At 37.8% G+C, this 27902-nt stretch overlaps 1 protein-coding gene across 4 annotated transcripts in view; it reads left to right on the top strand.

Moving 5' to 3' along the window:
• Positions 1-25197, top strand: part of TRPC6 (transient receptor potential cation channel subfamily C member 6) — a 161415-nt gene extending 136218 nt beyond the window's left edge. For all 4 annotated transcript variants that reach the window (XM_064375355.1, XM_021671675.2, XM_064375354.1 and 1 more), the window contains exons 6-13: positions 587-820; positions 3471-3735; positions 4937-5132; positions 5876-6079; positions 7834-7908; positions 21300-21383; positions 22956-23031; positions 23564-25197. In XM_064375355.1, the coding sequence (XP_064231425.1) occupies positions 587-820; positions 3471-3735; positions 4937-5132; positions 5876-6079; positions 7834-7908; positions 21300-21383; positions 22956-23031; positions 23564-23715 (1286 nt within the window). In that variant the 3' untranslated portion in view covers positions 23716-25197. The remainder of the gene's footprint in view (positions 1-586; positions 821-3470; positions 3736-4936; positions 5133-5875; positions 6080-7833; positions 7909-21299; positions 21384-22955; positions 23032-23563) is intronic.
• Positions 25198-27902: the final 2705 nt, after the last annotated feature.

The following is a 27902-nucleotide window of genomic DNA, read 5'->3' as shown; positions in this document are numbered from 1 at the left end:
TGTCTTCCAAGAAGGGGCAGTAACTGACTGAGAGCAGCCTGGGGAAACATGGCCTTGAACAGAAGTGGCCATGGTTTTCAAAAGGCAGTAGATGAGGCCTGTGATCAGTCAAATTCCTATAGTTGTGTGTCACTGAGGCACATTCTCATGGTCACTGTCCCGTGGTAATTAATAAAATATCATATTGAATGGCTGCAGAATATTCCATCTGTGGAAGTTCCACCTTCATTTTACTTCTATTTTGAGTGTGTGGGTGTGGGTGTGTTTGTGTGTGGGGTTATTATAAGGTCTCTTATAATAAACATCTTTTAAATGTATTTTTACATGTGGAATTAATTGATCAGCAGGATGTTTGTTATTTTTTAAGGTGTTCAGTGAACTTTGTCGAATTGCTTTGAGGTATGCACTGATATTTCTAGACTATGATATTTGTGAGGATTTGGGGATTATGGTGGGATGGCAGGTTGGGGACAAATTTTGAAGGGTTTTGTAATGTGAAGCTGAGACCTTTCAGACATATTTTGTTTTATAGAACAGCTAAGACTGAATGTGGTTGAATTGATATTTTAATCCCTTTCTGCTGCAGGCATGATATGGGCTGAATGTAAAGAAATTTGGACTCAAGGCCCCAAGGAATATTTGTTTGAGTTGTGGAATATGCTTGACTTTGGTATGTTAGCAATTTTTGCAGCATCATTCATTGCAAGATTCATGGCATTCTGGCATGCTTCCAAAGCCCAGAGCATCATCGATGCAAATGACACCTTGAAGGACTTGACAAAAGTAACACTGGGAGACAATGTGAAATACTACAATTTGGGTGAGTTTACAGTACACAGTCAATATAAATTAGTAAAAGTACAGAATTTGCTTGTAAAACAGCTGTCAATAGTAGCTTGGCTACTGCCCAATTCTTATAAAATTGGTTGTTGGTTTCCAACATCTGTATCTGAAGAATGAGCATCTGTATGTGAGAAAGCATGCTTTCTGCTTCTTCCTTTGATTTTTCTACTCCCTGGAAAACTCTCTTAATCACAAGACTCATCTCTCTTTACCTCTTAGATCGATTGGCTAATTACCAAACTTCATTGAGAATACCTGTATTATGTCCTGAATTTATTTCCCCCCCTTTTTAAATAAAAATAGTTCACATTTTATCCATCTATCTGTATCTCTGTGTGTGTGTGTATATATACACACACACACACAGATATATATTCAATGGAATACTATTCCACCGTTTAAAAGAAGAAAATCCTGTCATTTGTAACAACATAAATGAACTTGGAAGACATTATGCTGAGTGAAATTAGCTAGACACAGAAAAACAAATGGTAAATGATCTTACTTCTTTGTGGAATGTACAAAAAGCCAAACTCAAAGAGGTAGAAGGTCATGGTGGTTGTCAGGGGCCAGGGTAAGGGGCATAAAATGGGGAGGTGTTGGTCAAAGGTACAAAGTTTACAAAGGGTACACAGTTACTATGAATAAGTTCTGGAGATGTACAATATGATGGGTGGAGTTAAAAATGTACTGTATACTTGAAAATTGCTAAAAGAGTAAATTTTAAATGTTCTCACCACAAAAACGTAAACATGTGAGGTGAAGAATATGTGAATTTGCTTGACTTAATCTTTGTACAGTGTATACAGTCATTTATGAAAACACCAAGCTGTGCCCCATAAATATATATAAAAAAGTTCACATTTGAGTACCATGTTCATTTAAGATATATAAAAAGTACTTGAAAGCAAAGGAATTGTTGGGATCTCTGAGAGGGCCCCCCCATCAATAACACTACTATTTCCCAACCAGGCTTTGAATTAGTGGAGAAATAAAACAAGGAGTTAATATGGAGGCCAGATCATCACCTCTAACACTGATAAAATCCAGGATGGATGACATAGGTCTGAGTCTATTAGCTAATGGGTTCAGTAATATTGAACCCCAGAATTAGGCAGACATATCCTCCAATTTCTAGACAGCAATGGACCGGGGCGGTCCTCCCCACAGAAAGAGGATGGCAGCAAGTGCCCTATGGAGTGAGATCTTCCATAGAGGACCAGAGGAGAATTGCCGAGAGAGAAGGTAATGCCTAATTAGCTATGCTCAGTTATTCATCCCAGTTTAGCCATCAGCTAAGTCATTCCAGCTTTCCAGGAAGAAAGTGATGAAGGGATGGAAATTGGTTCAGTTGTTTACTTAAGGAGACTCCCACATCATAGAAACCCGGATGGGGAAAATATATTTTCTGCGAATTCTCATTTCAAACCCTCTGATAAGAAATTAGTTAACATTCACTTATGAGTTTATTGGTAATATCACATAAGGGCTCCATTATTAGTATTTAATGTTTTCATGTTTAATTTTAAGATTCTTAAAAGTACACTTGATTTTAAAAATTCAAAGCTGTCTATGTATGGATAATGCTTGCATTCAAAGCACCATAAAAAAGAAAACTGCTTTCTTGTTATCCTTTCCTAATTCCACTTCTCAGCAAATAAACAAATACAAATTTGTAATTATGTTTTTCCCCTTTCTTACACATTGTTTTGTGTTTTTCTTCATAATGGTTTCTTAATTGCATTTTTGATGACTTAATGTAATAATGCCAGAAAAATTCATAAGCGAGTAATTGCTACATTTTATGGTAAAAATAGACTTGTTTTTAAAAGTGACCAATAAAAGTTACTCCTAATAAATTTAAGTGACCACAAATATGCTACAAGCCAAAAATTATATTATAGTGTAATTATAGTTTAAGACTGAATAATAAATGCTACCATTTATTAAGTGCCAGGCACTTGCTAAACACTGAACATAAGTTGACTTATTGAATTCTCACAAAGATAAAAGAGTTAGAAGGGATATTACCTCATTTTCAAAAACGGAGAAACAAAGATAAGTAGTTTGCATAAGTTCTTTCAGTTTTTTTTTTTTGTGTGTGTATACATATATATACATGAATTTTTACAGATACTGAGTTTCTAGTCTCAACTCTTAACTATTATGCTGTCCCTTTTTGGGAAATTGCTAGCAAAACCAGGAGAGTCATGTTCTTAATAAACTAAGAAGCTCAAACATAGGAGATGCTTAAGAAGCCCTTTAAGATGGGAGACTTCCATTCAAAAACTGGAGCATCACACACTGGGGTCTGTGCAGGGGAACTAGGGGAGGGACAGTAGGGGGTGGGGAGTTGGGGAGGGATAACATGGAGAGAAATGCCAAATATAAGTGACGGGGAGGAAGGCAGCAAACCACGTTGCCATTTATGTACCTATGCAACAATCTTGCATGTTCTTCACATGTACCCCAAAACCTAAAACGCAATTAAAATATATATATATATATAATATATATATATATATATATGAAAACTGGATTCTAATGTAATTATATTTTTTTCTCAGAAAAAAAAGTTACCTAAATAAAAACACTCACCACAACTCTTTGTCTTTGCTTTTTCCTAGCCAGGATAAAGTGGGACCCCTCTGATCCTCAAATAATATCTGAAGGTCTTTATGCAATTGCTGTAGTTTTAAGTTTCTCTAGGATAGCTTATATTTTACCAGCAAATGAAAGCTTTGGACCTCTGCAGATCTCACTTGGAAGAACAGTCAAAGACATCTTCAAGTTCATGGTCATATTCATTATGGTGTTTGTGGCCTTTATGATTGGAATGTTCAACCTCTACTCCTACTACATTGGTGCAAAACAAAATGAAGCCTTCACAACGTATGTAATCTCATCTCAGATGTTTTGATGATAGTTATTATAAATTAAATAAATACTAGTTTAATAGTGTTTATTTAAGTCCATGGGATAAATAATGTTTTGGTAAAGAGTTCATGTCTAGTTCCTCTTTTGCAAAATGAGAGGGGATTTTAAAAATGAGTTGGAGGGGCTCTAAAATGTAGGAACCTTTCTACTATTAAATAGTGATAACATTTATAGAGCCAGTAAATACCTTGCATGCCTCCCTTTATTATCTCTGTTTCACTAAGAAGAAACTGAAATTCACAAAAATTAGTAATTTGCTGAATATTCCATCGCGGTATGTGGAACATCCAGGGTGTAACCCTTGCTTGCTCCTTCTAGGGTCTGTTACTCTGAACTCCCCTGCCCTCCTGCCTGTGGGACTCCTGGGGACACTATGAAAACAACTGCTTTCCTAATTGAATTTCTTGGATCTTATCACTGAGTAGATCTGACTTACCAATAGTGATGAGTTTTGACTTATGTTCAACGTGGAAGTGTTTTTTTATAAAGTGTGTTTGGGATAGAATATTTAAATATTGGGTCTTCAGTGTTACAATGAGAAGTAACAACTGAAACATAAGCCTACTGTTTTCCATATTTCTTTAAAATACAGTTTGCCAGGGAAATGAAACCACCTGAGTTAAGCAAATTGGCCTAGCTTTGGTCAATAATTATGCCTAAAGCATTGAAATTCCTACCTAAGACATGTCAGTGATTTTGGTAACACTGTCTGTTTATATGGTCACATTTTCTATTAAGATGTATATGATTATTATTTATTGGATACACACAGAAGTATAGATCAGCAGTAAACCTAAAATGATTCTAACAAATTATATTATTTTTAAGTAGTACATTTAACAGTTCCATTGCCAAAACTATGGATTATTTAAGTGTTCATATCTTTGGTTAAGAAATTATGTTCATAGCATTTATTGAGTGCTTATTATGTATTTAGATATTGAGCTGTGATTGTGTACTTCATATGCACATTATCCCATCCTTGCAACAATCCTATTGTAACCATTTTATAGAAAATAAAAGTGAGCTTCAGAGACATGAAGAATATTTTTAATAAATTCTCACTAATTTGTAAAGACACTAAACCAACTCACTTTTATTATGGTACTATTGTTATTTATTTATACATTTTCTTATTTCTTTTATTTTTCCCCAGAGTTGAAGAGAGTTTTAAGACACTGTTCTGGGCTATATTTGGACTTTCTGAAGTGAAATCAGTGGTCATCAACTATAACCACAAATTCATCGAAAACATTGGTTATGTTCTTTATGGAGTTTATAATGTTACAATGGTCATTGTTTTGCTAAATATGTTAATTGCCATGATCAACAGTTCATTCCAGGAAATTGAGGTATAATCTCAATACATTTTATCATTTGTGCCTACATGTTTTAACTATTCCAAGAACTAACTCAGCAATGAGGATTAGAGTATGGGCTGCTGTTCCCCTTCGTTCATTTCCTGTTTTATATACTCGTTTGACCAGTAATCTGGAAAATTTTAACTCTTTGCTTCCAAATGTAACATCAATAAGGTATAGTGGGGCAGTAAGGCATAAGAAGCAGAAATGCTGATTTGTTATTCATTTAATAAAAAAATTTAGAAATACTATATCAGCATGAATTTATATTTTATTCAAAAAATTATTGTTTATGAATACCATTATTCTCCAAGTCTTTTCTGAGTGATATTCAAAATTAACCTTTTCTCAAGTTGAGATTAATAGTAGAAATTTTTATTCCAGAAATCTTGATCTGTGTCCCAAATAACTGAGTGATATATTGCAGGATAAAAGAGAGAATAATTTTTCATAGTGTTTTTCAGAAAGCAGGAAAATAGATTTATATCTATCAGGTATTTATAAACACATGGAAACCTGGAGATTCATAGTCCTGTAAGACTGTCAAAATTTTAGACAAATTTAAGAAAGAGTGTGTGAATAGAATGTTAACATTTTGAAAAACTCTTGGAACCGTCACTGGGGTCTGAGAGTGTTTGTAGGCATTGTTCTCCATCTAGCAACACAATGTTAAAAGCCTCCCAGTAATTCTGTTTATGCATTTCCTTGCTGAACTGCCATGTGTATTTGTATAGGATGACGCTGATGTGGAGTGGAAATTTGCAAGGGCCAAACTCTGGTTTTCCTACTTTGAGGAGGGGAGAACACTTCCTGTTCCCTTCAATCTGGTGCCAAGTCCAAAGTCCCTGTTCTATCTCTTACTGAAGCTTAAAAAATGGATTTCTGAGCTGTTCCAGAGTCACAAAAAAGATTTCCAGGAAGATGCAGAGATGAACAAGGTAACTTCGCTTGATAATTTTTAGTTGTACTCTTAAATGCTGTGACTACTGTAACCACTGTGCCACATCCCTTTAAAAAGCAGCAGTTCCTGATGACATGTCCATTCGTGACTACTGTAACCACTGTGCCACATCCCTTTAAAAAGAAGCAGTTCCTGATGCTCTAAAAGTTCCTGATCCCTTTAAAAAGAAGCAGCGCATCCATCCCACATACAGCCACTTCACACAGTACAGTCCTTTGGCTTGTGTCTGTTTAACATGAGCACACTGAACGTTTCCTACTTAAAAGAATATAAGAAAAAATCATGAAATATCACTAAAATAATGTGTTGTGTTATTTGGAGTGAGTACTGAGAGAAGAGCGGTGCTGGGCTTTTTTGCTGTTGTGGCTTCATCTCCCTCCCTTCTCCTTCAATTTATAGAGCCAGGTAATGTATCAGCAGCTAGTTATGGCTGGGGGGCAACTTGATGAACTCAGATAACTTCCACATTGAAAAGTTCAGAAATCAGTTGCTCACATGCAATTTGGGAGACCAGGCTTGGTAAGTAGTTCAAGAAAGAAAGCAAGCTCAGGACATTGATTGAAAACAATAATCCCACAAGGTGATGCAATCTTTAAAAAACCATGAAAAGATTTAGTGCTTAAATGAGGCAGTAGGGCCATCACAACATGTTCAGATATGTTTAGAGAACGTGTGGAATTTGTGTCTAACTGGAGGGGGAAAGTGAGCAATTATGCTGTGCAAAGATCCCTGCTGAGCACAGACCACTATACTCAGGAGGAGCACTGAGATACCAGTTGCATCTAGAGGAGGAGGACCAGAATGGGACACATATGGATATAGTGTCATATGAGGGAGAACTGAAGGAGCTGTTTCTTCTGATAAAGGAACATTGAAGATGACCAGAAATGTCTTTATAATTTCCATCTTTAATTAGGAAGCACACTTGTTTTTCCAAAATGGGAAGAGAAGCAATGGGCAAAAAAATTCAAATAGTTAAATTTTAATTCAGTCTAAGAACAAACTTTTGACAAGAAAATCTGCCCAACAGAAGAGTGGGCTGCCTTTAGAAGTAGTGAGCTTCCCACCATTGTAGGCAGTCAATAAATGCCAGGTGGCTGACAGTGGGAATTTATTGAAGACTTTTCCTTCTTACACTGCATGGGCAATTGGGCCAAATGATTATAAAGTTTCCTTGGAACGGTAAGATTCTATCATTAAGTAAAAGGAATATTGCAATTCCTGCACTGTTTGTTTGCCATTTACTATTTAGAGTTCTCAAGTAAGTAACACATTCTCTGAGTTCGTTTCCTCATCTGTCATATGTGAAAAAATTATATCTGCATCCTGAAGATCAAATAAAATAAGTATATAAAAGTACTTTCAGAATTTTAATGCTTTCTTTAAATGTAGTTATGATTAATTTGTGCAGAAATTTTGGAAAGATATACCATCTATGACATTGTTCCAGAAATATGACTTACAGAACTCAGTGGACTGAGTGGCAAAAAATTCCCCTTCTTTCTTTTACATAATTAAATTAGTGGTTTACAGGTCTGATTAGAATTGCAGCTTGAGGGAATTCAGAGTCCAAAGGAAACGTCCAAGCACTTGCCAAAGGGAAGAACCCAGTAAGAATATGCTCCTCTCATTAAACTTGTTGGGGAATTAGACCAGATGGCTTTTAAAATACGGAATGAAGAGTGAAACTGGTTCTGCAGTTATACTCATTTCACTTTCTGTCTTTAAAAGATAAATGAAGAAAAGAAACTTGGAGTTTTAGGAAGTCGTGAAGACCTTTCAAAATTATCACTTGACAAAAAACAGGTAAGCTAATATTTGAAAATATGATATGCGTATGATCAGGTTTGTCTTTTCAGAGAAAGGGACAGATATTCAGAAGCAGTTTTAAGAAGCAGAGAACAGACACATTAAATAATTCAACTATTTTAACAATTCTCAAAAATTCCGTTACTGAGAGGTGGAAGTAAGCCTATACTTGATAAGCAAAAAAGAATTATGTGTATATTTAAGACATATATGAAGCACATACTTATGGTGATGGAATGTAGGACTAGTGATACAGAGAAGGGAATATGAAGGGATGAATCTGTCAAGAACCTGATGGGAGGATACGATTAACTTCACTTTCTGCAGCTCAGGTAGAGAGCACATGTGGTCCCCAGTGCCTCCTAATTTGTCAGTAATCAAGAAGTGATGGAAAAAGGCACTGTGGGAACTTAATGGCTATTGTGGTAGACACCGTTTATAATGAATGATGTGCTCTAGAGATCTATCAGCTCCTTAGCTGGGAGTAGCAAAATCCTCAACAATGAGGACATGTTTCATTTTTTGTGGGATACACATAGTGAGGGCACAAAAATGCTTGTTGCTAAAAGGAAATGATAAAGGAATGAATTAGGAAAAGGGCAATGTATCAGGTAGGACGTGCGTTCAATTACACATAGTAATATAAAATTCAAATCATGGCGGTTTAAACAAAACAGTTGTTTCTTCCCTGCCTCATTTAACTCTCCAGATTTAGGCAGTTTGGGTCTGTTGTCAGGCGTGAGTTTCTGTGATTCTCTTGGATTTTTTGTCATAGTCAGGTGTAAGAGGACAGCTTTTCCTTCTGCTATTGTATCCACTTTTCAGGCATGTAGGAGTAAGGGCAAAGGGAACGTAGGGCATGCTACTCAATCTGCCAGCACCCTCAGAAGAATCTCCCAAAAATTTCTGTTGTTATATCTCATTGGCCAGAACTACGCTACATGGCCATCCCATGGAACACAGATGACAAGGAGGGAGACTGTGTGTGTGTGTGTGTGTGTTTTAAGCTGGTTGTGTTACCTCCCCCAACAACATAGGAATCCTTTTTCGGCCTATCTGATATCCGGCCACCCAGCTTCCTTTCTAACCATCGCTTCCACTAGCATGTCAATCATTACCCATTACAAATCAGAACAAAAAGGAGAGCTTTAGGTCAGGGAAACCCTAAACCATTAGCCCTAGTAAGATTAGGAGATTTGACTGGGAGGAGCTTCCAAAGAACAGTATCACAGGTGGGAAGGCCTTCAGTGGGAAGTAGTATGTGGGTGAGGGACCTATGCATGAATTCTGGGAGTCCTGCCACAGTCTGGGGCTCAGCCACAGTGATGGGGCCACGTGGGTTGAGAGTAAGACAGCAAGAAGGGAAGTAGAAATCATCCCGGGTCATCCAGGAGAGTCAGCGGATTAAGGTCATTGCAAATTGGCACATTCTTGCTGTTCAGACAAGCTATGTTTGTCTTGCCTATCCAGGTGAATCCAGATTGCATTTTAAAATGATTTCAATAAGGGAAACTTAAGACATGGAAAATAAGTTATATAACAGAGCTCCAAAGTCATTTCACTCTAGAAAGATAGTTTAGTGGTTAGGAGGCTAGTGTAGGGGGTCAACAAATCATAACCCTTGGGCCACATTCAGTCTTCAGCCTGTTTTTGTTCAGACTGAGAGAGATTTTTAAAAATTACATTTTGGCCGAGTACGGGGGCTCACGCCTGTAATCCCAGCACTTTGGGAGGCCGAGGCGGGTGGATCACGAGGTCAAGAGATCGAGACCATCCTGGTCAACATGGTGAAACCCCGTCTCTACTAATACAAAAAATTAGCTGGGCACGGTGGCGTGTGCCTGTAATCCCAGCTACTCAGGAGGCTGAGGCAGGAGAATTGCCTGAACCCAGGAGGCGGAGGTTGCGGTGAGCCGAGATCGCACCATTGCACTCCAGCCTGGGTAACAAGAGCGAAACTCCATCTCAAAAAAAAAAAAAAAAAAAATTACATTTCTAAAAAGTTGTGAAAAAATAAAGAAGGATATGTGAGTATGTGAGAGAGGCCATATATGGCCCACAAATCCTAAAATATTTATTACCTATGCAAATGTAATGTCTCATATTATAAAGAAATGGCTCTTTTTGTTATTTGGTTGTAAATGTCAGTAATTTTTTTGCGATAATAGGTCACTGTAAATTGGATCTTACATTTTTCTAGTAAGAAAATACTCATGCTGAAAGCATGAAGGATGTATAATAAGTAAGTCACTAGGCAGATAGGAGAAAATTCAAATAGAACCAAAATGGCTTTTTCTTTATGATAGAAACTATGGTGTCTATCAAATCAAATAATTTTATTTTCCCTGTAGCTTCTCTAAAAATGTGGAAAATTATACATTTTACTGATGTAAAATTTTTATTATATATTTAAAATGAGAGTTACACTTTTCATAATATGTATTTTTTTTTGTTATTTTTTATTAAGCTTTAAGTTCTGGGGTACATGTGCAGCACATGCAGGTTTGTTACATAGGTATACATGTGCCAGGGTGGTTTGCTGCATCCATCACCCCATCATCTACCTTAGGTATTTATCCTAATACTATCCCTCCCCAATTCCCCCATCCCCTGCTATCCCTCCCCTAGCCTCCCACCCCCAACAGGCCCAGTATATGATGTTCCCCTCCCTGTGTCCATGTGTTCTCGTTGTGCAACACTCACTTATGACTGAGAACATGAGGTGTTTGGTTTTCTGTTCCTGTGTTAGTTTGCTGATAATGATGGTTTCTAGCTTCATCCATGTCCCTGCAAAGGACATGAGCTCATCCTTTTTTATGGCTGCATAGTATGCCGTGGTGTATATGTGCCACATTTTCTTTATCCAGTCTATCATTGATGGGCATTTGCGTTGATTCCAAGTCTTTGCTACTGTGAACAGTGCTGCAATAAATATATATTTGCATGTGTCTTTCTTTATAATAGAATGATTTATAATCTGTTGGGTATATACCCAGTAATGGGATTGCTGGGTCAAATGGTATTTCTAGTTCTAGATCCTTGAGGAATTGCCACACTGTCTTCCACAGTAGTTGAACTAATTTACACTCCCTCCAACAGTGTTAAAGTGTTCCTATTTCTCCACATCCTCTCCAGCATCTGTTGTCTCCAGATTTTTTAATGATCGCCATTCTAACTGGTGTGAGATGGTATCTCAGTGTGGTTTTGATTTGCATTTCTGTAATGACCAATGATGAGCTTATTTTCATAAGTTTGTTGGCTACATAAATGTCCTCTTTTGAGATGTGTCTGTTCATATTCTCCACCCACTTATTGATGGGGTTATTTTTTTCTTGTAAATTTGTTTAAGTTCTTTGTAGATTCTGGATATTAGCCCTTTGTCAGATGGGTAGATTGCAAAAATTTTTTCCCATTCTGTTGGTTGCCAGTTCACTCCAATGATAGTTTCTTTTGCAGAAGTTCTTGAGTTTAATTAGATCCCATTTGTCTATTTTGGCTTCTGTTGCCATTGCTTTTGGTGTTTTAGCCATGAAGTCCTTGCCCATGCCTATGTCCTGAATGATATTACCTAGGTTTTCTTCTAGGATTTTTATGGTGTTAGGTCTTATGTTTAAATCTTTAATCCATCTGGAGTTAATCCAGTTTCAGTTTTCTGCAAATGGTTAGCCAGTTTCCCCACACCATTTATTGAATATGGAATCCTTTCTCTATTGCTTTTGTCAGGTTTGTCAAAAATCAGATGGTTGTAGATGTGTGGCATTATTTCTGAGGCTTCTGTTCTGTTCCATTCATCTATCCCTCTGTTTTGGTACCACTACAATGCTGTTTTGATTACTGTAGCCTTGTAGTATAGTTTGAAGTCAGGTAGCATGATGCCTCCAGCTTTTTTGTTTGTTTTGCTTAGAATTGTCTTGGTTATGCGGGCTGTTTTTTGGTTCCATATGAAGTTTAATGGTTTTTTGTCCAATTCTGTGAAGAAAGTCAATGGTAGCTTGATGGGAATAGCATTGAATCTATCAATTACCTTGTGAAGTATGGCCATTTTCATGATATTGCTTCTTCCTAAGCACAAGCATGGAATATTTTTCCATCTGTTATTTCCTTGAGGAGTGGTTTATAGTTCTCCTTGAAGAGGTTTTTCATATCCCTTGTTAATTGTATTCCTAGGTATTCTATTCTCTTTGTAGCAATTGTGAATGGGAGTTCACTCATGATTTGGCTTTCTATTATTGGTTTATAGGAATGCTGCGATTTTTGCACACTGATTTCATATCCTGAGACTTTGGTGAAGTTGCTTATCAGCTTAAGGAGATTTTGGGCTGAGACGATGGGGTTTTCTAAATATACAATCCTGTCATCTGCAAACAGAGACAATTTGACTTCCTCTTTCCCTAATTGAATACCTTTTATTTATTTCTCTTGCCTAATTGCTCTGGCCAGAACTTCCAATACTCTGTTGAATAGGAGTGGTAAGAGAGGGCATTCTTGTCTTGTGCCAGTTTTCAAAGGGAATGCTTCCAGTTTTTGCCCATTCAGTATGATATTGGCTGTGGGTCTGTCTTAAATAGCTCTTATTATTTTGAGATACATTCCATTAATACCTAGTTTATTGAGAGTTTTTAGCATAAAGCACTGTTGAATTTTGTTGAAGTCCTTCTCTGCATCTATTGAGATAATTATGTGGTTTTTGTCTTTGGTTCTGTTTATGTGATGGATTACATTTATAGATTTGCATGTTGATGAAGCTGAGTTGATTGTGATGGATAAGCTTTTTGATGTGCTGTTGGATTCAGTTTGCCAGTATTTTATTGAGGATTTTTGCATCAAGTTCTTCATGGATGTTGGCCTAAAATTTTCTTGTTTAGTTGTGTCTTTGTCTGGTTTTGGTATCAGGATGATGTTGGTCTCCTAAAATGAGTTAGGCTCTTTTTGTACTGTTTGGAATAGTTTCAGAAGGAATGATACCAGCTCTCTTTGTACCTCTGGTAGAATTTGACTGTGAAACTGTCTGGTCCTGGACTTTTTCTGGTTTGTAGGTTATTAATTGCTGCCTCAAGTTTAGACCTTGTTATTGGTCTATTCAGGGATTCGACTTCTTCCTAGTTTAGTCTTGGGAAGGTGTAAGTGTCTAAGAACTTATCCATTTCTTCTAGATTTACTGGTTTATTTGCATAGAGGTGTTTGTAACATTCTCTGATTGTAGTCTGTATTTCTGTGCCATTGGTGGTGATATCCCCTTTATCATTTTTGATTGCATCTATTTGATACTTCTCTTTTCTTCTTTACTGCTTTGGCTAGCGGTGTATCTATTTTGTTGATAGTTTCAAAAAAACAGCTATTGGATTCATTAATGGTCTGAAGGGTTTTTTGTGTCTCTGAGTTATTTCTTGTCTTTAGCTAGCTTTTGAATTTGTTTGATATTGCTCCTCTAGCTCTTTGAATCGTGACACTAGGGTGTCGATTTTAGATCTTTCCTCGTTTCTCTGGTGGACATTTAGTGCTATAAATTTCCATGTAGATAATGCTTTAAATGTGTCCCAGAGATTCTGGTATGTTGTATCTTCATTTTCATTGGTTTCAAAGAACATCTTTATTTCCGCTTTCATTTCATTATTTATCTAGTAGTCATTCAGGAGCACATTGTTCAGTTTTCATGTAGTCATGCAGTTTTGAGATTCTTAATCCTGAGTTCTAATTTGATTGCACTGTGATCTGAGAGACTGTTATGATATCCATTCTTTTGGATTTGCTGAAGAGCGATTTACTTCCAATTATGCAGTCAATTTTAGAATAAATATGATGTGATGCTAAGAATGTATATTCTGTGGATATGGGGTGGAGAGTTCCATAGATGTCTTTTAGGTCCACTTGGTCCAATCTGAGTTCAAGTCCTGGATATCCTTGTTAATTTTCTGTCTCATTGATCTCTCTAATATTGACTATGGGGTGTTACAGTCTCCCACTATTATTGTGTGGGAGTCTAAGTCTCTTTGTAGGTCATTAAAGACTTGCTTTATATATCTAGGTGCTCCTATATTGGGTGCATATATATTTAAGATAGTTAGCTCTTCTTGTTACATTGATCCCTTTATCATTATGTATGTAATGCCCTTCTTTGTCTATTTTGATCTTTGTTGGTCTAAAATCTGTTTTCTCAGAGCCTAGGATTGCAACCCCTGCTTGTTTTGCTCTCCATTTGCTTGGTAAATCTTCCTCCATCCTGTTGTTTTAAGCCTAGGTATGTCATTGCATGTGAGATGGGTCTCCTGAATAGAGCACACCAGTAAATCTTGACTTCTTATCTAATTTGCCAGTCTGTGTCTTTTGATTGGGGCATTTAGCCCATTTACATTTGAGGTTAATATTGTTATGTGTGAATTTGATTCTGCCATTTTGCTGCTAGCTGGTTGTTTTGCCCGTTAGTTGATGCAGTTTCTTCATTGTGTTGATGGTCTTTACAATTTGGTATGTTTTTTGTAGTAGCTGGTACTGGTTGTTCCTTTCCATGTTTAGTGCTTCCTTCAGTAGCTCTTGTAAGGCAGGTCAGGTGGTGACAGAATCGCTCAGCAGTTGCTTGTCCATAAGGATTTTCTTTTTCCTTCGCTTATGAAGTTTATTTTGGCTTGATAAAAAATTTTGGGTTGTAAATTCTTTTCTTTAAGGATGTTGAATATTGTCTGTCTCCCACTCCCTTCTAGTCTGTAGGGTTTCTGCCGAGAGATCCACTGTGAGTCTGATGGGCTTCCCTTTGTGGGTAACCTGACCTTTCTCTCTGGCTGCCCTTAGCATTTTTTTCCTGCATTTCAACCCTGGTGAATCTGATGATTGATTGATTACGTGTCTTGGGGTTGCTCTTCTTGAGGAATATCTTTGTGGTGTTCTCTGTATATTATTTCCTGAATTGCTGAAGAGTGTTATCCAACTTGGTTTCATTCTCCCCGTCATTTTCAGGTACACCAATCAAACATAGATTTACATTTCCTGGAGGCTTTGTTCATTTCTTTTTACTCTTTTTTCTCTAATCTTGCCTTCTTGTTTTATTTTATTGAGTTGATCTTCAATCTCTGATATCCTTTCTTCTGCTTGATTGATTTGGTTGTTTAAAGCTTTGTATGCTTCACAAAGTTCTCGTGCTGTGTTTTTCAGCTCCATCAAGTCATTTATGTTCTTCTCTAAGCTGGTTATTCTAGTTATCATTTCGTCTAACCTTTTTTCAATGTTCTTAGGTTTCTTGCATTGGGTTAGACCATACTCCTTAGCTCGGAGAAGTTTGTTATTACCCACATTTTGAAGGCTGCTTCTGTCAGTTTGTCAAACTCATTCTCTATCCAGTTATGTTCCGTTGCTGACAAGGAGTTGTGATCCCTTGGAGGAGAGGAGGCATTCTGGTTTTGGAGATTTCAGCCTTTTTGCACTGGTTTCTTCCCATCTTTGTGGATTTATCTACCTTTGGTCTTTGAAGTTGGTGACCTTTGGATGGGGTCTCTGAGTGGACATCCTTTCTGTTGATGTTGAAACTATTTCTGTTTGTTAGTTTTCCTTCAAACAGGCCCCTCTTCTGCAGTTCTGCTGGAGGTCCACTCCAGATCCTACTTGCCTGAGAATCACCAGTGGGGGTTGCAGAACAACAAAGATTTCTACCTGTTCCTTCCTCTGGTATCTTCTTCCCAGAAGGACACCTGCCAGATGCCTGCCATAGCTTTCCTGTATGAGGTGTCTGTCAGCCCCTGCTGGGAGGTGTTTCCCAGTTAGGATACATGGGAGTCATGGAGCCACTTGAGGAGGCAGTCTGTCCCTTATCAGAGCCCGAGTGCTGTGCTGGGATATCCGTTGCTTCCTTCAGAGCTACTGGGCAGGGATGTTTAAGTCTGCTGAAAAGGAACCCAGAACTGCCCCTTTTCCCGGGTGCTCTGTCCCAGGAAGATGGGGGCTCTATTTAGAAGTCCCTCAGAGATGCCTTGGCCAGCAAAAGGGGAGTCCAGTGACACAGTCTGCCTGCAGAGGCCTCACTGAGCTGCCATGGGCTCTGCCCAGTTGCTGTGTAAACTTCCCAGCAACTATGTTTACACAGGCGAGGTTAAAACTGCCTACCTCAGCCTCAGCAATGGTGGACACTCCTCCCTCCACTGAGCTTGAATATTTCAGGACCAGCTCAGACTGCTGTGCTAGTTATGAGAATTTCAAGCCAGTGGATCTTAGCTTGATGGTCTTCATGGGGTTTGGACCCACCGAGCCAGATCACTTGGCTCCCTGGCTTCAGCCCTCCCTTTTTAGGGGAATGAGTGGCTCTGACTTGCTGGTGTTCCAGGCTTCACTGTGGTAGGAGAAAAGAAAACTGCTGTGGTTAAAATGGCTGTCCAGTTTTGTGCTGGAAACCCGGGACACTGGTATTGTAGGCACCAGAGGAAATCTCATCTGTGGGTTGTGAAGACTATGGGAAAAGCGCAGAATCTGTGCTAGAGTGTCAGGAAAAGTCCCTAATGGCTTTCCTTGCACTTTCTGGGTGAGGCGACACCCACCCTGCTTCGGTTTGTTCTCCTTGCATTGCACCCACTGTCTAACCAGTCCCAGTGAGATGAACCAGTTACCTCAGTTGGAAATGCGGAGATCACCTGTGTTCTGCATCACTCTCGCTGGGAACTGCTAAGCAGAGCTGTTCCTATTTGGCCATCTTGGCAGAAAATCTGAAAATACATATTTTAATCATAGCTTAAAACAAACTGTAGAAGAAGTACTAAACCTGTGATGTCTGACCTCAATTGTGAAGTTTGAACTAAAATGTTGATTCCAATCAGTTTAACAATCTAGACAGCCTCTTGGTAATTGTGTATTGTGGCAGCCATGGAGATGTGCCACTCCCCAAGAGAGGGACTGACTTTCCCACACAATCATCTCACCTCTCCCTCTTTCACAGGTGAGTAGAGACTCACAGTGGAGAGGCTTTCTCTGTCTTCTGCTCCAACTTCCCTTTATCTATCGCAGGTATAACCCTTGCTGCATCTCATACTTTCAACTCAGTCTTGGCATTTGATTCTTGGAGGGCTAAATCAACACAAGTATTTATTTTCCCTTGCCAGGTGAGCTTGTGGTGAACAAAACTTGAGATACATTTCACATGCCTTGGTTTTACGCTATACATTAAACTGTATTCCTGAGAAAATGTTTTTTTTTAAGGCAATCATTTATATTTCAAATAATTTTTGCCCATTGTTAATGAGATGGTTTGGGTTAAGTGTATACATACTAAGAAAAATGCTTATGGGTCATTCTTTCTTACCCAACTCATATGACTTTTGCTCACTCTTTTTCATAACATCTATATCTAAGATGGTAAGTGAGTTTCTATTTCACTCAGGACTTCTCTCTGACCTCTTGAATTTTAAGGTATTTAGTTAGCTGCACAAACGCAGCTGTCACATCTGCTCCAGGTGCACCATAGATACCAGTAGGATGAACTATATATAAAAATACATTTTGAAACAAGGTAAGAAGACCTATTCATTATCTTTGATCATATCCTTTAACTCTGAAGGTCACTGACTTTGGTGGTTGCTAGCATTAGTTTTTGAGATATACAGTCTGAAAGGATAGCATAAACTAAAAGTTGATCTCTTCCATAGTCTATTACATGTGTAAACCTGATAATGCCAGATAACTTCTTGACTATCTGCCAACTTCTGAACAGATCACATTCCAGTTGTCATCTTAGGGAGGGTTTTTAAACCCAGTAGAGCTTAGGAGATTTTAATGCCCATCTGAATGTGGGAATCACTAAATATTTCATTCCTTGAATGACTTAGTCATGGACTTGGGCACATTAGTAAAAAGTAATATTTGGCAAAATATATCCAGGATGAATTGACTACAGACTGTCCCAGGCCTACCATAGTTCGACTTGATTTTCCAACTTTATGATGGTGTGAAAGCACTATGTGTTCAGTAGAAACTGTGCTTCAAATTGTTGATTCAAATTTTTTATAATAACATTAATATAAAATAGGCTTTGTGCTAGATGCTTTGGCCAACTGCAAGCTAAGGTAAGTGTCCTGAGTATGTTTAAGGCAGGCTAGGCTAAGTTAACGATGTTCAGTAGTTACGTGCATTAAGTGTATTTTCAACTTACAAAGGATTTATCAGGACATAACCCCATCATAAGTAAAGGGGTATGTGTAGATTAAAGTTAACCATGAAATAGACCTAAAGCCACATAGTAGATATTTACCTTTCTATAAAATAATAGGTATTGACAGTTATAGAATGTCCACTGTATGTCAAGCTATATATTCTCTATACCTCATCTCTTTAATTCCTGCAATGCTCTTGCAAGCAGGTAATATTTTCTCTATTGTATATCTGAGGATCCTAAGGATACAGAGGTGAAATGATTTGCCTAAAGTTCCATTTCAAACAAGTGACAGAGCCTAAATTTCAATCAACATCCACTTGATTCAGAGCAATATGTTTATAAGCACTGTACGATGCAGCTTCATTCCTATCTGGACTGCCGACTGAATGTGTTGTCCGCACCTTTTCAGTCCACTGCTCTGTTCCTGGTTGCAGGACATTTAATGCTTGTAGAATAGGAGACTCTCCAGACTGTTTCTATATCCAGCAATATAAGAAACTTTAAAGACTTAAGAGTACTTGTTTGTTTTTAATGAATTAGAAACAAGTTATTAGTGTTGCTCACTCTAATCCTATAATGAACCTACATAAGAAATATTAAAATATTAATATCAAACTAATTATTAGGAAATGAAAAAGAAAACGAGGCTGGGCGTCGTGGCTCACGCCTGTAATCCGAGCACTTTGGGAGGCTGAGGTGGGCAGACTGTGAAATCAGGAGATAGAGACCATCCTGGCCAACTTGGTCCAACACGGTGAAACCCCATCTCTATTAAAATATAAAAATTAGCTGAGTGTGGTGGTGCGTGCCTGTAATTCCAGCAACTTGGGAGGCTGAGGCAGGAGAATCACTTGAACCTGGGAGGTGGAGATGGCAGTGAGCTAAGATGATGCCACTACACTCCAGCCTGGTGACAGAGTCAGACTCCATCTCAGAAAAAAAGAAAAGAAAAAGAAAACGAATAAACAATGCATAAAATATGGTAGAAGGTATTAACTAAGAGGGCAGTCAACGGTTCATTTGGACTTGGAGAGAGTGTACATTTCTATATTAGGAACAAAGCTTGCATTCAGTCCTTTTTGCATATAGTCAACAAGCTTCCCACTTCCAGTCTCTGTGGCAGTATACATGTTGGCACCAGCTATAAATATCCAAATCCCTGAGCTTTAAATACTATTCAATTTTCAAGGTGAATTTTCTTTCTTTTATATGCAATAGTCTTGTAGACTTGGATTTCCAGACATTAAATAATGGCACTTTCTGCCACCAAGTGGTAATAATACTTCCTTGCACCACTGGATAAGTTATTCTTCTCTGTGGTATTCAGTTTTTTAAAAAAAAAATTACTGAATTTCTATGATGTATTACAAACTGACTAGATTTTTTTTCTGAAAATAAAATATATATGTATCCAAAACTTGGTATTTCATGCTTAGAAAAAAGCTAGTCACATAAAAATGCCCCTGTGGATTTATAAATATTTAGATTTATACCATTTAACTATACCAGTGGTTCTAGACCAGCGGTGATTGTGCCCTCCACCCCCAATCTGGTGCATTTGATAATACCAGCAGATATTTTTGGCTGTCACAGTAGAGGGTGGTGGGATCTCTGATTGACATCTAATCCCTAGATTAGATGCAGCATTCCATAATGCACAGGAGACCACCCACACCAAAGAATTATCTAGCCCAAAATGTCAGAGGTGAGTTATTGAATAGATGGCAAATAAATCAGTCATGATGGTTATGAGCCTCTCCTCACCTGCACGCTTTATCATTTTGTGCTCAGTGGGCTTCACACTAAGCTTCACACTTGGTTCTCACCTTTTATGATGTTCTTAAGACATAAATTCTAGTTTCAAAGCCAGGGTTCCCATTATGTTATTTAAAATGTTATGTGGAACTTTTTATGCATTTCACAAATTCATAAATTAGTGCGGTTTAAATGATGATAGAAGCTAGCTAGACCACTTCACTGTCTGTCAGACAAGGATAAGCATCTCGCCTACTGTTCCATGGCTAGCTTGTAGCAAAGTCAGATGGGGTTTATCCTTCAGGTTCGCTTCAAGTCCTCTTTTTGAGAACCTAAACTGCCTCTCTCTGGTTAATTTGATGAATTTTATAATTCATCAGAGTGATTTTAAAATTCAGTATAAGTTAAGATATATGGACACTTACTGACATCTTTAGAGTGAGTGACAGAAAAAGGAAATAGATACATGAAAAATGATGCTATATAAATAACATTTCCAGATTTATGTATTACAAATCTTATCAATCTTGCAATCTTGCTATATTTTTCATAATTGTGCTATTACCATAACTCAGCTATACCATAATTGCCTATGTTCATTTATACCCAGAGCCTAGCAGAGGACCCTCAATATACACTTGCTCAATAGATGAATGTCTGAGTAGCTGTTTTAATTCAATATGTGGCTAAAGCATCAAAGCTTTGAAGTTAATACAAGGATTTTGATTCAGTCTCATTGAGCTTTACTTACAGCAACATAGATGTCACCAGGAAATATAAATCACTGCATATCTTTGAAGACAATCTCGAGGTGTCTCTTCCTCCAGAAAACAGCTGTGTATCATAAACATGCAAATTTAGAGCTGCTTGTTTTACTTCAGTTCTTCTACTTATTTCTTTGTAAAACCAGTTTTTTCCTTTAGAAAACATATTAAATCATCCCCCTCCATGTTAATATGGTATGCTACCACCTCTATTGAAGATTGCTTTAATTATTTCTTATTTGCCTATTCAGGTAAATGTATTTTAACTTAAAAAATGCTGCCCAAATGGGATAGTATGCAGTACCTAAAATTCAAACATTAATTAGAAATTTTTTGGCAACTGAATTCTGTTCCACCACAGTCTTACCCTGGTGTTTCTTCAGGAGCCACATCAGACCCTGCCGCAGGTGTGAATGTCTTAGTTTATCAGGTGGCACCGTTGATCCCTCATCAATGAACTTCTGAGATCACCACCATTATTTCCTCAATTTGCTTGACTCTTCCTCTACTCTGGATGTATCTGTGAAAAGATTAAAGCATGATTCATGACAACGTGACTGGCACTCACAAGTCTACGAGACTCCTCAGACAAAACTGAACACACCTAAAGTGTCACTGATTTGTCTTGGAAGACATAATTTGTGTATATGAGACTATTTATTAGTTAATTGTATAACATCTCATTACATTATTTAAAAGAAAATTTAAATAGGAATTCATTTCTAATTATTTTCAAATTACAGGCTGGGTACAATAAACAACCAAGTGTAAGGAACTCAGAAGATTTCCATTTAAATAGTCTCAATAATCCGCCAAGACAGTATCAGGTAAGCATGGATTTTTAGGGAAATAAGAGTTGTTATTTATAATATTTAGATTCTTAAACTATGTGATTATTTAAATGAAAATAAAGTATTAGGATATTTTCCTCACTATCAAATAATGCATTAATTCAACAAGTATTTATCAACTACCATGTACCAGGCATTTTGTAAGTGCTAGAGAGATATAAGTTAAAAAAAAATAGTCTTGGAATCAGATCTGAGAGTCTCCATGTTCAATGAAAAAGACAAACCTTAGAAAAAAACAAAGAAGAGAGTAAAATTCATGTCAAACTCCACCATTGAGAAACAAAGACTGCTTGCTTTTGGTAAAAATTCTCTCAGGTGATTATATGTCTATATGTGTGTAATTTTACAAATATCTTAATAATGTTATGAAATGCATATATAATACTATATAAATGAGTTAATTGTACTTATATAATGAGCAATAGTTTTTAGCTTGTGATTTTTCTCTCCACAAAACATATATTCCTGTTAATTCAGTGAATGTATTATATTCCTTTATATAAATATATGACAATTTACTAAAAATAATTCCTTATTGATGGACATTTAAATAACTAGTTCTACTATGAACATACTTGTTCGTGTACTAAATCATATCTTTAGAATAGATTCTTGAAGGTGGGGACTTACTATCTACCATTTAACCTTGGCTTAGGTGTAAAATCTTTAGTTCTATATCCATCCAAGACTTTCTGAGCATCCATTAAGATTCCTTCTTTTTATGAAAAAAAAAATAGTAAAATCAATGTTTGCATGATAGAAGTCAAAGTACTTGAAAAATTTGTTACATTGAAACTAGTCTTTCCCAAACTAATAGAAAGTTTAAAATAAAAACTGCTTCCATTTTTTGGTCAGACACATGGGGCTTAAATGAGTGGACATTAGCTCGATTCCCCATTTCCATGAGCGGTAGTGGACATCTTTCATCAAACCCACTAAAAGACTGTCTTGCTCTAAGACTTTTCAAATAAAGTACAAGAAATGGACAGAAGGGATTACATGTTTGCTCTAAACAAACATTCTTTTCTAAGAATTCATTTTTGAGTCATTAGCCCAGGTGATATGGAACTGCTTTAAAAAGAAAAGCAAGGCTGGGCACAGTGGCTCACGCCTGTCATCCCAGCACTTTGAGAGGCCTAGGTGGGCAGGTCACGAGGTCAAGACATTGAGACCACCCTGGCCAAAATGGTGAAACGCCGTCTGTACTAAAAATACAAAAATTAGCTGGGCATGGTGGCGTGCTCCTGTAGTCCCAGCTATTTGGGAAGCTGAGGCAGGAAAATCGCTTGAACCCGGGAGACGGAGGTTGCAGTGAACTGGCATCATGCCACTGCACTCCAGCCTGGCCAGAGGGGGAGATTCTGTCTCAAAAAAAGGAAAGAAAAGCAAAATGTGGAGATCGCATGCATCCCAGCTGAATCACCTTAGTATTTGATAGCCATCACTTCCAAAGGGCTGACTACAGGGAGGAAGACTCAGAATCTTGTTCCAAATGCGAGATTTGTCATCAACCTCAAACTGACATAGATTTCTCCTTTCTCCGTCTAGAAAATAATGAAGAGGCTCATTAAAAGATATGTACTGCAGGCCCAGGTAGATAAGGAGAGTGACGAAGTGAACGAAGGTGAGTTGAACACAGAAACAATCAGCCCCTGAATGTGAGTCAGGACCGGGTCCTAAGGCACAGTGGAGGAAGAGCTGCAGAGACGCGCACGGGCCGAGTGAACTTCGAGGGGAAAAGTAGCACAGGGTCTCACCAACCACCAATTCTGTTAAACAGTAGGGAACTCCACAGGTGGGGACAGCTGCCACTTGCTAGATAAAAAGCCATCATTCTCGTGGTGGCCTTGGAGGGAGGAGGAAGTGGTTGGGAAAGGCAAGGACGGTGCTGCTGCCTCAACCCCTGAATTGTTCACTACCGTTTTCTTTTAACTTACCTTAGGATGACTTTTGTTATCATTCTGCTACAATCTCTTCATTCACCAAAACATTTAGCTAAGAAAACCACCACCTTCTCCATTAGGAACTTATTTCCTTTGAAAGGATTCAAAATAAAATTGTGTGTGAAATTAGGGCTAATTTCCTCCTGTCCCACAATCACAAGTTTTTCTGCATTGCATATTATGGTTGACTTCTTATCACTCTTGCTTTCAAAGGGGAACTGAAGGAAATTAAGCAGGACATCTCAAGTCTCCGCTATGAACTCCTTGAAGAAAAGTCTCAGAATACACAAGACCTAGCAGAACTCATTAGAGAACTTGGAGAGAAATTATCCATGGAACCAAATCAAGAGAAAACCAATAGATAATGCGAAGGCTTCTTTAGAAATTTATATTTATTTGTTCACTTGAAGCCATATTATTTTCTGATTTATTTTTTTAAGTGCCAATGTGCCCACCTTTTTTTTTTTTTTTTTTTTAAGCAGAGTCTTGCTCTGTCACCCAGGCTGAAGTGCAGTGGTGCAAAGTTAAATAACTTGGGTCATCCTATCATCTGGAACCCTAGTATGTAATTTTTTTGGTGATTAAACTCCATTGTTCAGGGTAAAGGTTGTGGATTATGATAAAAATTATGCCCAATGGTTTGGTGCTTGTTTTATAAACTGCTTTCTTAGATATAACTGTTGTGATGATGTCATTGCTACGTAGTGTCTGCCTGGAAATGAGTTCCACTGGGCAGGGGCTGACCCATGTTATTGCCCATGTGATTTTTCCTCTAAAGGTTATTTCAGGTTCTTTCTTGCCTGCTCTGTGGATCCCCTGCTGGGGACTCCCAGTTCTGAAATTTGGGGAAAGTAGTCCATGACCCTTTAAAGAATGCTGTTTAACCACCATTTACCCTATTTATCCCTCAATGCACATGATTGACACTGTTCATACAAAATGGTCTTATATCTATTTGAAAACATTATACTTACTTAATAACGAAAAACAATTTTTCCTCCAATGAACCCTGAAAATATGGTCCAGTTTGTGTGTGTGTGTGTGTGTGTAAATATGTACACACATATATAAAATGCTTACCCTATTTCTTTTGTGGCTAATGTGGACACAAAAGCTCTTTATGTTATAAATTTTTATTGTGACTAAAAAATTACTGTCTAAATAAGTAAGTACCTTTTATTGGAGAAAAAAATCAAAACTGCAAACAATGTGGTTATTTGGTTCTATTATAGCACAATTTTGTGCCATTTCTGGGAGTAATGTATGAATCCCCAAACTTAGCCACTGAATGTAAAGGAGAAAAATAACATGGAATTTTAAAATACTTTTATCTGTTATTAATATGTTGTATCCTCCTGCCCAAATATATAAAACAGGAATTGGCATTCATGTGCATTACCAAGAGGTTTTCGTTATTACTTACTGATGATGTGAAGTGGTGTCTTAACTAAAAGAGAGCGATGAAGGTTCATCTGTTTACTCAAAGACCGTTGGCATTCAGAGGATGCTGGACATTAACTGGAAATGCTAATTTCAATTCAATAAAGGGATATTTCAAATGCAAATCTTTTTAACTTAATCTTAAAGATGAAATGGTCACAGAAAAGCTGTTTAGCTCCAACTTTGGCTTAATTTAAATTAAATAACATTTATGTAATCAGATCAGAAAATACAGCTGAAAATTTATATTCAGTGATTTTGTATTTGTGGATACTAATGGAAAAGTAATTTAGTGATATATAAAGATCGATTTTCAAGTATTTTGTGACAATATTTGAATCAGCAGTTGTAAAAAATCAACCTCATGCCAAATGCACTATCAGAAAATTAAAATAATCTAACATCCACAGAGTGTGTGTTGTGCCGTGTGAGAGACGGGCCGTCATGCCAAGGACGCTCTGTGACAGCACATGGGCTTGACTCCAGAAGACTCAAGGAAACATATTCAGATTCCTCAGTGTCTTGTAAGTTTGATTGACTTGACAAGATGTAAGTTTTGGGAAACTCAACAGGCACGACTGTGTGTTCCTCAGCAAAAGGCACTACCCTCCAGGCGGTTCCTATGGTTCAAATTAATGTCCTGAGGTCAGATTTTCATCAAAGTGCAACTGAATTGACATCTTTTCTAATTTTATCTTCCAACTTAGAATAATTAGCATTTCTTCTAAGTTGGAAGATGAAAAGGGAAATTAAACGTATTTTAAGAAACCTTTTACAAATTCCAACAAGAGCTTAATTACAGGCACATTACCGAAATGCAGTCGTAAGCACAGGGAAAGTTGAAAGACCACTGGCTTTAAGTCCTACCTTCATGTCACAGTCAGCTTCACCTTTGAAACTAAGACGATTTTATCCCAGTTGCTCTCTCTGTCCTATTTCTCCCCTCCGAGTGAATGATGTCTGGAGGCTCATCCACCCATGAGGAGGACAGAGCTGCGCTACTTCTCACTGTGACCACACAGCTGCTCCCTGAGGGCTCAGCCCTGCCCACTCTTCGTCTTCTCACCTCAGATCGACCACCATTGAATAGAACAAAGTCACTGTTTTTCTCCATCAAGGCCTGGGTTTCCTCTCCGCTGCTCTTATTACTCTGAAACTGAGAAATAACACAAACTCAGTATGATTTTATGAGGCATATCAAAGAAATTACCAGAATCTGCTGTCTGCTTAAAACTACCAGAGATTGAAAGGAGAAGAAAAGGAGTGTTTGAACGCAAGGTACTTGCAACCAAATGGGGTAATGGGCCTTAATACAAATAAGAGAAATGTTAAATATTTTCTATAAATTATCCAATTTAATCTAACTTAGTGCTTACATTGACTATATGAGGTAAATGCTATCATTATTCTCATATTGGAAAGGAGACAGCTGAGGCAGTTAGATGCTAGGTAACTTGCACACAGAGCGTCAAAGCCAGGAATGAACACTACGCCTGCTTTGCATTTATGGGAGGTCTTGATGAGCCATAGGGGAGTGTGGTCGTCTCATTGTGTTATAAGCTTGTATTTAAGTTTCTAGGTGAGGAAAAATACATGGTATCTGAACACCCTAGCTTCCATTATATGTCCAGTCCAGGGATCAGTGAGCATTAAGCAAAGAAGGCTGTGGGTTAAGAGAGGATTTGGCTTCAAAAGATTGTAGATATAGAAGAGGAAAAATATCTCTTCCTTACCCAACCTATGTTCATGACTGCTGCCTCTATAACCAAAGACAGGTTAACAAGAGAAAAGCATACAAATTTATTTAGCATGTTTTATGTGACGCGTGAACCTTCAGAAATGAACAGTCAAAGACACTCTGAAACTTATGCATTTTTACGTTAAGTTTGACAAAGAGTGAACAGTCATGGAGAAATGTAATTGGACAAGGGGGTATTATGTAATGGTACTGAAGTGGTAGAAACTTACCAAGGTCTATTCAGATTCTTCTGTTACTTATACAGAAATCTATTTACAGTCAATAAGCCAATAAGGCCTGGGGCTTTAAGAGATGTAAAGCCTGTGTGTGTGTGTGTGTGTGTGTGTGTGTGTGTGTGTCTGTGTGTGTGTCTTCTCTGTGACTCCGTGTCTTCAGAGATAAAGAGGTTCCTATTTCCCATGTATAGGAAGGGCACTTCTGGAATGAGTGTCTCATGACCTACTTCAGTGGAAGATCAGAAAATTCTTTCTAGGTTCTATGACCTGCTTCAGGGGATAAGGGTGAGGGGAAGGTGAGAATAACTTTCCTGCTTCTGCTGTTTCTCGAATTCTTTCAGCTCAAAATATTGAATATGCTAGGGTGTCATATTTTAGAATAGCATGTCTTGAACTCTGTCATAGTTATAAAAAAGAATAAAAGATAGAGATGTGTATTTCTTGGCAGGGACAGCATGAGCAAAACCAAGAGCTGGGCATGAGTGTGGGACACTTTGAGAGTTCTTCGGAGAGCAATACTAAATTCAATGGCTATGAGTAAGTGAGAAGAATGGATTAACTCAGGAGTAAATGTTTTCACTTTATTTGGACAGTCTATCCCACCCTTCCAGGACTGTTTCAGTATGAAAGAATTTTATCGCCATGTCAATAGTGAAAACAAACCTAAATTGGAGACACTATATGCCAGGCAGTCCCCTAATGAAATCACTGTCAGGACTGATTACCAGCTTCAGACCAAGAAAGAGCCCCAGACACAGATGATGTTTCTCCAGGTGGCACGTTCTGAGCATGCCCTGCGTCAGTTCTGATCTGAACACATAAATAGCGTCTCCCTCTTGGCTCTGAAACCCTCCTTCATCACTGCGTGCCAAGCAAGGTTCGTGAGCGTCATGCCAGTCATCCTGGCAGCTCTGGTCAATGGTGCTGAATATGAATTCCTACACTTTAGAGTCTCTGCCCTTTGATGTAAACAGCACATATTTCCAACTTAATCAAAGGTTGTGCAGGAGTGCAGCCCAGAATCCTAAAATGGATGGAAACTGAAACTTCAGCTGCTATCTGTTACCATACAAAACACTGATGCCTAGTCCAAGTCATTACTTCCATATGTGGCTAGCCGAGGTGGGAGATACAGCAC

Source organism: Aotus nancymaae, unplaced genomic scaffold, assembly GCF_030222135.1.
Source record: "Aotus nancymaae isolate 86718 unplaced genomic scaffold, 86718_ANA_hifiasm-v0.15.2.pri h1tg000012l, whole genome shotgun sequence".
Taxonomy (NCBI): domain Eukaryota; kingdom Metazoa; phylum Chordata; class Mammalia; order Primates; family Aotidae; genus Aotus; species Aotus nancymaae.
The sequence above is the reverse complement of the archived record's forward strand: the minus strand, read 5'-3'. Positions and strand labels throughout refer to the sequence as shown.